Genomic DNA, 10,958 nt, shown 5'->3' on the forward strand with positions numbered 1-10,958 from the left:
GACAGGGACCCCGCCGTTTTAGTCAGAGGTCCCTTTACTACAGTTCGGAGTCGCGGACCTTCAGTAATAGTAATAAATCACACAGCAATAGTACATTCACGTTGTTGTAAAAAGCATGATAATATATTAAGTAATCCAAAGTATTCAGAATACGTTACTGTCATTGAGTAACGTAACAGAATACATTTTGGGGCATGTATTCTGTATTCTGTAATGGAATACATTTTAAAAGTAACCTTCCCAACACTGTATATATATAATATTCTGTAACTGTAACTTCTGTCGGTGCTGTGCTTTTGGAAACCGAATTTCCCAGAGGAACCCACCTGAGGGATTAATAAAGTTTTATCTTATCTTATCTTATCCGAGTGTCCTTATTGTCTGCATTCAAATGTTCTGGAAGAATAAAGATTTGGTTGGTTTTGCTCGTGTTTATTTAGCATTAGTTAGCAATGCTAATACCGATTTCTGGCGATCTAAAAAATGGGATGTTCTGATATATCGGTGAAAAAACACATTTCCCTATGATTTACTATGTGTAGTTATTTTAATTACACATTTATGCACTGCCTGACTATACCTAGAGCAGCCGTTTATTGTTTCTGGTTTTCTTAAAAAATGCATTTGGAACACCAGCAACAAGGCTGAATGGTGTTGAAGGTTGTTCCAATCTCTTTACTTTTTAAAATGTTCATTTATCTGATATAAAAAAAGATGAGTTTCGTTCATCCATCCAGATTCAAGTCTAAGCAAAGATGCCCAGATTTACATCTACCCAGCTGCTTCTTCCATTCAGTTTATTCTGGGAGACTTTAACGCATTCCCAAGCCAGCCAAGAGATATAATCTCTCTAGTGTGTCTTGGATCTTCACCAGGTAGTCCTACTGGTGGGACATGAAACACCCTATATAGATGGTGTCTGGGAGGTATCCTTGTCAAATGTTCAAACCACATCAACAGGCTCCTTTTGATGTAGATGAAGAGTAAGAGCTCTACTTCAAGCTCTTTCCAAATAATCGCGCTCCTCACCTTATCTTTAAGGGTGAAGAAAGATTATCCACAACCTCAATCTTGTTGTCACTACACAGAGTTTGTGGGTCTATGATCTCAGATTTGGAGGTGCCAATTCGCTTTACACTCAGCAGCCCTACTGCAAGCTAGGGGTCAAGAAGTCAAATGAATCCTATGCCAATACAGTTTCAGTTAGACGTTAGCATCCACTTATTTTATTGAGCTGTTCTTTTCCCAGGGTGGAATCATTGTGCATACATCTTTAATGACTTATTAAAGAAAACAAAAAGAAAATTCACATTTGTTTTGGATTTTCTTTCATCCACACAGCGCTAAAAGTATAAATATACGATATAAGATTTGGTTGAATGTCCCTTTGGATGTTACAAATTGACTGGACACTTCTGGTAGCCATAAAGAAAAGTCTGACATAATTCTGGATGGATATTTGACCACTTTTCTTGGCAGAATATTAAGCGTTAAATTTAATTGATTGGCATGGGGTTTTTAAAACTATTCCACAGATTTTTAACAGGTCTGGGGTTGGTGTGTTAGGAAAGCTATTCCAAAGGTTTTATCAATTCCAACACCAGTTTTGATGTGTACATGGGATGATGTTCCTATTAAGAATTATTAACTTGTATAAATTCACAATTCTCCTTAGAACTTCACTAAGTTTACTTGATTTTCCCATTATTCTGAGTGTGGGTCACTGCAATGAATGCTGTCACAGATAAATTACGAAAGAGTAGTCAATCATGATCGCTAATCAACAACAGACCGTGTCAAGTTAAAACATACTGCACCATCTATTAAAAGATTATATTTGACACTGTATGTATACTTTTTAACCTGTGAGGATTACATGAAATCCCCCCAAAAATGCATGATGAGTGAATGTAAATTTCTGACCACAACTGAAGTCAGTAATATTCAATTCAATTCAATTTTATTTATACAGCGCCAAATCACAACAACAATAGCCTCAAGATGCAAGCACTTTGGCGACAGTGGGAAGGAAAAACTCCCTTTTAACAGGAAGAAACTTCCAGCAGAACCGGGGTGGCCATCTGCCATAACTGGAGACCATAATACTGGCCTAACAATAATAGGTTTTAACTGCCTCTTGTCAACTGATTGAGTTAATCCTTTCTCTTCCAGACATTTTGAAAAATAGCAGCCGCAGAAAACGTAGCAAAATATAGACATGGAAGAAATGAACACCACTGAACAGCCTATCACAACCGCTGCAGACCGCATCATCCATCATGTAGTTACATTTTGGGGGCAGTGCATGTTAGGCTACAGCATCAGTTACAGCAAAGGGGTTCAGAAGGGTTTGTGGCTACGCTGTACCTATAACCTAGTTTTAACAAAGTATAAATTTCACTGTCAGACTGAGTGGAAGAAGTGCAACTGTAAATGACAGCAGTATACTGTTGCGTTATATTTGCCTCACAAGTCAAATGTTGCAGCAAGTTTAACAGTTTTACTGCTTTTTCGTGCATTACAGCCAGATTATCAAGTCAGGGTTGGTGATGGTTGCTCCAACTTTACTAACTGGTTCAACCACTTTATGCTTAACCATACAACCCTCACACCAAGCTGAAATTACACTGAATATTAGAGGTGGGAATCACGATACATCCCACGATACGATATTATCACAATACTTAACGCACGATACGATATTATCACAATACTTAACGCACGATACGATATTATTGCAATTTTTTAAAAATATTTTGCGATATTCAGATTCTGTACATAAAGGTAAACTTTATCAATATTCATTTTATCTAATATCAAAGTCTCGCACTCAGTCTTTCTCTCATTTCAGTCAGTTTTATTGTTGACAAACTGAACGGTTTGTATTACAGTCTAGTCCAACTTAACTGAATGCAACCATCTGGTACAATTATAGCTATTCTGAACTATGCAATTTATGAAAACTATGCAGCCCATTCAGCAACTGAAGAATTTGAAAGTTAATTAAAACAAAATATAATTTTACATTAAATAAAAAAGTTTTAAACTTAATTAAAATAAAACATGTCTTAAATTAAAATAAGTAAACTGTCATGTTTATTGCTGCCAAAAAAAAAGTTAAACACATTTGGACAGTGAAGGAATGTCAGGATTCTTGCTCAGAAAAAGGAGCTGATCAACATGCTCTGAAGTCAGAGTTCCAGTCCACAAAAACGTTTTTTGTAACAAAATATCGATTTCTGCTGTCCCTGTATCGATACATTATTAGCAAACAAAATATCACGATACTACACAGTATCGATTTTTTCCACCACCCCTACTGAATATCTACTTTAATTTGTTTCACTGTTAGCCTTTTGTAAAATAAAATGTATTAATTAAAAAAAACTGTAAAATTAGATTGCTGTATGCATTTACTTGCTACATTTATTTTATAAACTCAGAAAAAGAATGTTTCAGTGAAGGCTGATGTTCCCTGGATGGTTTCCAGTCTCTTCCACGCACTGACTGGAGCTTATTGAACACTGGTACTGGATTGGTACTTGGCACCGGTAGATACCCCTCAAAGACAGATGAACAACGACCTTAATGGAATATTAGTGCCTAGTACAGACCAGGCCTTCCCTTCATCCACCCCAACTCACAGCTATTTACGCCAGGCCGAAGCAGCTCGCCGAACGCTGTTTCACAGAGCATGAAACCGCTTGTTTCGACAGGATTCGGTGATTTGGAGCCATCCACTCAAGCTCAGAGACCGAGAAAATAAACAGACACTTCACATTACTGTAAGCGACGAGAACAGTGGGTGTTCTGAACAAACGGCCTAATTCATGTTTTAACACAAAACATGAATGTCATTATTACACCGCCGCTGGTCGGGTTTAAAGTATACTCGCTAATATTATTACCTGCTTCATTCTCCCATGCTAGAGCTCAGGAGCAGCTCAAGTACAGAAGCTCAGTCCGGAAAATGGAGCATCTCACCTCCAAAAATCTTCATGGTCGTCGGTGTAGAGAAAGACACATAACTGCTGATGTGCCCGAGAAAAACCCTGTTTTAGCTTTTTTTTTTTTTAAAAATATATATATATATATTGGCAACAGCGCGACGGCCGGTGATGCCACCACCTCCACAAATGAAGCCTCAGAAGAAAAAAAAAGTGAAATCTGTGTTTGGTCAGAACGGCTTTGTTTCCAGCAACAGCTGCTTATCCGCGGCGGGAAAACGGAAGGTTTCCTGCTCGAATCTTTGTTTTCCTTCGTCCATATGTGAGGTGTGAACGGCCCATCCTCCACTGACAAATGTACCAGTGTCACTGTATGTGAGCGTCTACTGTACGGAGCCCAGATTTTCCTCATACGGTTCTAAACTACTCTCACTGGCTGCTGCCTGCGGGAAGGCGCAGACACCCGCTACTTCCTATATTGCCTTTCAAAATAAAGAACTAGTTGTGTTTTTTTAAATAGTGTTTTTGAGTGGATGTAAAGTTGATTTGGTTGTTTTCATGTGGTTTATGTTATAAACAGTACACCTAAAAAGCTCTTAAATGCTGTTGCAGTTGTCCCACTTCAACCTTCCGCATGGTATAAACAGTTTGCTGCCTCGCGCTAAAAATCATCTGATGAGGATTTTTCAAAAACAAGTTTTTCTTGTAAAAGTCCCACTTTATTTGTAATTGCAAATTTTGTCACATATCTTTAAAAAAATTAAATGTGTATGAATAGGGTTTTTTTTAAAGATTGTGTTGAAAAATAAATAGCTAAGCTTTAACTCAAAAATAAATTTCATGGCGTATGGCTAAATTGTTTCTGCATTTTTGATTTATAAATCAATTATCTGCATTATTTTGAAGATAAGGCTACACAGTTTCCGGTAAGGTTTGCGTTCCTTGATAACTGACATACACAGAATGTCATGGACAAAAGTGGATATTCCTAGTGAGGTGCCCCGTTTCGAGCACCGTCCAATATAAAAGATAGACTGTGCAAGTGGGGCGTGGCTTGTTTTAGCGGAAGTGCTTTTTGGGGCATGTGCGGATGCATGCAGTGGGTGGTAAAGATAACAAAGACAGTACATTAGCTCTAAAGTAATCACGGTGTTTTCAGGATATTGTGCAGTGTGGCTGGACGGTACAAGAAATTCAATTATTTGAAGATTTTTTTTTCCTTTTATTTGAAAAATTGTGCGTATATGCAGCAGATGGTATAAATGGCACAGGATTGTTTTCACTCATAAATATACTCCATGATGTGGCTCCATGAATTCTACATTAAAAACAGCCCCATCCATAGAACTTTGGACCCACGTGTTAGACAACACTCATCTCCTTTGTCAGCAAAACAACATTTCCGAGCATCACTGTCTTACCTGGAATGCTGAGTAATCCAGATCTGTGACACTGGTGGATGGGGTGGATGGAGTCAAAAAAAAAGTCAACAGAACAAATGTCAGTGAGTTCATATGTAGTAATAAACAGCTACGTTTTAGACACGACACTGTCTGACATCTTTAAAAGAACATTTCAACAAGTTAGAAACAGACTGCTGCTGTTTGTTGTCTTTTGTGTGTGGTTTGTACAGTGGAATTACTCTCATCATACAAGCCTGTATACAAGCACAGTATCAGCAAACAGGTCTTTAACTACTACAAGTGACAGTATTAGAGGAACTGCACTTTCATTCCAAGGCTATAGCTTTCATTATTGGATAATAACTCTGAAACAGGACAAACTAGAGCTACATTTGACTCCTTATGTGAACCCAATTCAAAAGTTAAACAGTAGAATCTTAAAGTGGTCTAAAATAGAAATATGTATTTATTACCACAGATAGTGAATTGTATGCAGAGGTACAGAGGTGGAGTTAGCCATTAGCTTAAAACAATAATAGCACTAAATTTGCACCGTTTTATCATGTGATCTGCATTGTTGAAAAATAAAACCTGACCTATGATCTTTTGTATTTTCATCTACTACTGACCTGCGTTTAGATATGCGATTTAGTTCAATGCCTCCACAGACTATATATAAAAGATGGAAGCTGAAGTCAAAAATAAATTCTGTATCTGATTAGCAAAATATGAGAAAAAGACATTTTAGCTCCCTTGACCTATTTCCTCATAAATTATGGTTACCGTACTTTTTTAGTAAGAACATCAGACTTTAGTTCATGTTTGACTCACATACAAATCCACCCCTCACTCAATATGTATTTGACAACATCAAGATGGTGTTTGCTAAAATATTCAAGGGTTCAAACCATGACTTTACTATCAACTGGCAACATCACAGTTGGCTACACCCAGTTTTGTTAACGAGGTCTGTTAAGGCTAACGTCTGTTTTCAATGACGCTCAGTATTGATGTTAAAAAATGTCACAGAATTACTAATTTTCTATAAAAGTGACATGTGTTTTCTACCCAGGAGAGGAGTTCTATATACCTTAACAAGTTCAGCTGTGCACCAGAAGCAGGTAACTGTAAAACTGTAATCACATGAACTTCAATACTGACTGATGATGACACAAGGACAAAAAAAAACAAAACATAAAACTGGATTAACAAAGAAAGCTGATAACCACACACAAAACAGCATTTATCCCTAAAGTTCTTGGTTTTGCCAAGGCTTTTGTCAGGCAAGCTTGGTTACGTCAAGCTGGGTTTTTGGTGCACCCCCCAGGTCACAGGAAGAGATGCTAATTAGAGAAGTTCCTCCTGCTAATTGTATCTTTGGATCAGGTTTCCTGACTGAGATGCCCAGGGGACTTATAGTTATGCAAGTTATGGGAATCCCAGCGCTAACTGTGCTAGCCTTTTCCATTTGCTTACTGTCTTTATGCTAAACTAGGCTAATCACATCCTGACTCTCATATAACTCAAATATGAGCCTGTCCATCTGAATGTCACTCTATGAAGAAAATCTAGTAAATATGCTTTCCAAACTGAATGAGCTGAATGACTCCTTTTGATGTATCCACCTGCATAATGACATCACCCAGTTTTAGATTGTTTTATTTTCATCAGATAACTAACCAATAGGATTGCAAAGAAGATTAAATATCTAGAATTATTCTCATGTTTATTGTAGGGGTGTTTTGTATCTCGCAGTAGGTCCCATGAAATTTCCTATGATCTCATCTCCATGTCAGCAATATGTAATATCCAAGCTTTCAATCAGCTCATTCTTGCAGTGACAAACACTGAAAAGCATAAATAAATTAAATACGCTGTCATTTTCCACAGAGATGTCAGAGACTCTAGTCCTACGAAGCCTTTATCTGCTTGGTCTTTTTAGTCTTGGGTGGTATGATCTCAACCTTGAAGGGGACAAAGAAATCTAAAAGAGCTTTTGTTTCTTTCAAGTCCAGAGAATACTCTTGTGCGATCTTTTCGGGACTCCACGTCTGAGGCTGATGCTGGTGGCTGCCCACAGCCTTCAGAGCTTCGGCAATGGTCAGTTTACCAATGGGAACATCTGTGAGCTCCACCAGGCCCAACGGAGATGCTGGGACACTGAACTTAAGAAGTCGTCGCTGTTCTCTCCCCGCCGTCACGTCCTTCGATACCTGAGGGAAGAACAAGCAGTGAAGAATAACTATTATGAATAACAAAAATCAACATTTAAAAACTTTTGGCCAGTGCACATGCAAATCCCACACAGGAAAGTCAGGTTTGAAGTTAGGAAATTAGCCAATCTGTCATTCACAAGTTCAAAAAGTCCCCTATCGCAACACAGCAAGGACGTCCACCTTACCTTTATGATAATTTGTGGCATAAAGGTAACCTAATTACATTTGCAATCATAAATGTAACAAATAATGCTAACAGATTTTTTAAATTATTAATCTAACAGATACTGAGTCCATCATTTATACTCTTAGATGCATGCATTAGTTAGATTTTATTTTACAGAGTCAGGAAAGAATATGTACCGTCTGATGCTATCTTAAATATGAAAAAAATGACTTCCAGTCTCAGCGTCAGCAATATTAAGCTTATTATTTTAACACTCTTATTGGAACTTTAACATAACTGGACAAAACTGGATTAGTGCATGCCTAACATGAATCTACATATTCAGTTGTTCCCTTTGAAATGTCTTGTCCTCTGGACCACATATGGATGAGATATGAACAGCTATAAACAGATAAAAGGTCAAATTCAAGTAATGTGGATGCACATGAATATTTGACTATTCTGATTAAGAAATAGAAGCACAGTCACAGCTGTACTCCTGCCATCATCCAGCTATGGACAGCCATGGTGGTATAAATTGGTCTGGCAGAGCTACAGAGGATTCAACTCTTCTTTTTCAAATTAAAAATTAAAAACTGAGAATAAAACTGATTCATTACAACACAGCCAGGCCTAGAATCATGGGAGCTGCAGGTGATTTATCACTGGTGGCTTACTACCATCAACATGGTTTGTTTGATGAGTGTTGATTAGGTTTTTAAATTTCTGTCACCTGATTACAAAGACTTTGATGGATAATTCTAAAACAATTTAAAAAACTTTTTTTTTTTTTACTTGTGAGCACAAAAGCTCGACCTATTGTTTACGAGGACCAGCCAATTAGAAGAAAACAGTCTTAAAGGGAGCAGCAGGAGATTAGGCAGCTTGTTTCCAGACAGCAGCTGAACAGAGCAAAGACTATTTTTGAACTGTGTTCATGCAAAGCAGAGTCCAAGCATGAAACATATGTAGCTGGCGATGATAATGATAGTTCCCTTTTAACAGCCAGTGTTAATCAATAATGTCTTTCTTTATTCTTCATAACACAGAATACATGAATGTCTCAACTTTGCAAAGATTCGACCTGTAAACGTCTGAATGACCCAAACAGAGCAAAAACACTGACAAACAATGAATGATTGAGCAGAGCTGATGTAACAGCATTCAAACACTCAGGCAGTGTCAGTCTGACCTCTGCTGCAGCCGGTGCTGGATCTCTGGACTCCACGTACACGGACCTGAGGTGGTCCAGCAGCGGCGCGTTATTCTGGTTCAACGAATCCACTTCTGAAAAACACAAACCGACGTGAGAATCGTCCCCGAGCTTTCTGAGGACACACGGATGAACGGTGAGCCTACCATGACCCCGGGTTAACTGTTACACAAGCCAGCTAGCACTCACTCACTTACCCTGCGGGCTGGAGGCTGTCGGTGGAAGCTTAACCGAGTGCCGGGGCGCCGCTCGCGGCTTGTCCTTGGAAAGTTCTCGGTGCACTCGGTTTTCCAAGTTGTAATTCCTGAACACACGCGTAACCCGTGCACCCATGTTTAACAAATTGTCAAAGCCCGCTATGAATAAAGTTGTTTCAAACTGCCGACGGCGAGCGAGAAGGTTCTTTTTACAGGCGGAAATGTGAAAAGCGCAGAGGAAGCAGCAGCGACACCATGTGGTTGGATGAGTTTATTGTTCTCCGTGTCTTTTTTTCAATTGCCAAACGTAAGGATGCTGGATACAGGTCTTAGTTAACTCAATAAATTAAGAAATAAATAATTAGTCTCATAATTTAATTGAATGTTTTTAATAAAACATATCATTTTGTTTGGTTGTAAAAACCTGACTGCCAGTTTTAACAAGAAGAATCGTGATCTGAATGCACTGTTGTGTCAAACACACTTGCTTTGCCACGTGATAAACTCTTTATAGGCTCCTTTTAAGAGTTATTGTATTATTTAAAAAAAGAATTGTTCACATTACCATTTGTGCTGTTTAACAGTCAGTGTAAAACAGAAGAAAGGAGAGTGACAGAGAGAAGAAAGAAGAGAAAGAAAAATAAATAGGAGAAAATCTAAATACAAAGGACACAGCGTAAGTAAAGTAAGTGTATGTGTATGTTTGTTTGTTACAAAACATACTTAACAATTAAGGTGAGAAGCCAACTATGTCTCCAAGGAGCCCTACTGAAGATGCAAGGCCATATTCAATTCAATTCAATTTTATTTATATAGCGCCAAATCACAACATAAGTCGCCTCAAGGCGCTTCATAGATACAGAGAAAAACCCAACAATCATATGACCCCCTATGAGCAAGCACTTTGGCAACAGTGGGAAGGAAAAACTCCCTTTTAACAGGAAGAAACCTCCGGCAGAACCAGGCTCAGGGAGGGGCGGCCATCTGCTGCGACCAGTTGGGGTGTCCTAAACTTTGTTTTATCCAATAAGATAAACTTATCTCACTTTGTACTCATTAAAATTCAAAACAATAAACTCACTAGGACAGTGTTTATTGAGGTCGAGATCCAAGGGTGGTTTTCCATATGGCCATGAAAGAATCTTCTGTTTCCAGACACTTTTCTTTTCCACTATTTAATTCCCAAAACTATCCATCTTTATATACACAGCAGAGTAAACCCAAGAAAGGATCTAGGAGATTTAGTAAGAAAAAAGCTTCAGACAGCCTGAGCTTATGGTGTCATTGATCACTTTGTATAGATCAGTTATAACCCTAAAATGTCCAGCAGAGGGCAGCATTTAATACTCTATCACATTCTAAGTGGGGTTATATGGCTGGCCTCTTTTTGAGGTTCAAGCTCATCAGACATGTTTTTCAAACATGAACTGAACTGACCCGTCAGGCCTGGCACAGGGAGGCTTTATTTGTTATTGAAGTAAAGGAAATAAATAAGCATTTAAACAGGTCAACAGAAGCCGGTCTTCATGTAAGGCAAGATGCTGGGAACACATCTGGAGGTAATTATCTACTCAATCATAAAGAAACAGCTCACAGTATTTTTGTGAGGAGTGGAGGAATCAGCTCCCAAACTGGGAGCTGATGGAAGTCAATAAAAGGCCAGCCAGTGATATTTCAGTTACATCAGCTACTGTCTTGACAAGAGACAACGTGAGGTAGGTTTTATTCCAAAACAACAACAAAACAGTGCAGCTGGAATATGAGAGCTGCTGAAGACTGCTTATCATTGTTGTCCGTGTGGACTCAGCAGATAATG

The 10,958-nt window shown here is 38.4% G+C and overlaps 2 protein-coding genes across 3 annotated transcripts in view; both read right to left on the reverse strand.

Moving 5' to 3' along the window:
* The window catches only part of gpr63 (G protein-coupled receptor 63), a 9,914-nt gene extending 5,516 nt beyond the window's left edge, over positions 1 to 4,398 (reverse strand). Inside the window, exon 1 of one of the 2 annotated variants that reach the window (XM_005745741.2) lies at positions 3,985 to 4,398. The gene's annotated coding sequence lies outside the window, so the exon portion shown is untranslated. Of the gene's footprint in view, positions 1 to 3,908 lie in introns of both variants that reach the window. The other variant, XM_005745740.2, reaches the window with a different exon arrangement.
* Positions 4,399 to 5,974: 1,576 nt separating this feature from the next.
* ndufaf4 (NADH:ubiquinone oxidoreductase complex assembly factor 4) lies at positions 5,975 to 9,388 on the reverse strand. Its single transcript, XM_005745742.2, has 3 exons — positions 9,143 to 9,388; positions 8,925 to 9,019; positions 5,975 to 7,563 (listed from the first exon to the last, which is right to left on the reverse strand). Exons 1-3 carry the CDS (start codon positions 9,276 to 9,278, stop codon positions 7,261 to 7,263), a joined length of 534 nt encoding a protein of 177 aa, XP_005745799.1. The 5' UTR covers positions 9,279 to 9,388; the 3' UTR covers positions 5,975 to 7,260.
* Between the last annotated feature and the right edge of the window lie 1,570 nt (positions 9,389 to 10,958).

This window comes from Pundamilia nyererei, unplaced genomic scaffold, assembly GCF_000239375.1.
Source record: "Pundamilia nyererei isolate P.nyererei 1_Seehausen unplaced genomic scaffold, PunNye1.0 scaffold00165, whole genome shotgun sequence".
In the NCBI taxonomy this organism is placed as follows: Eukaryota; Metazoa; Chordata; class Actinopteri; order Cichliformes; family Cichlidae; genus Pundamilia; species Pundamilia nyererei.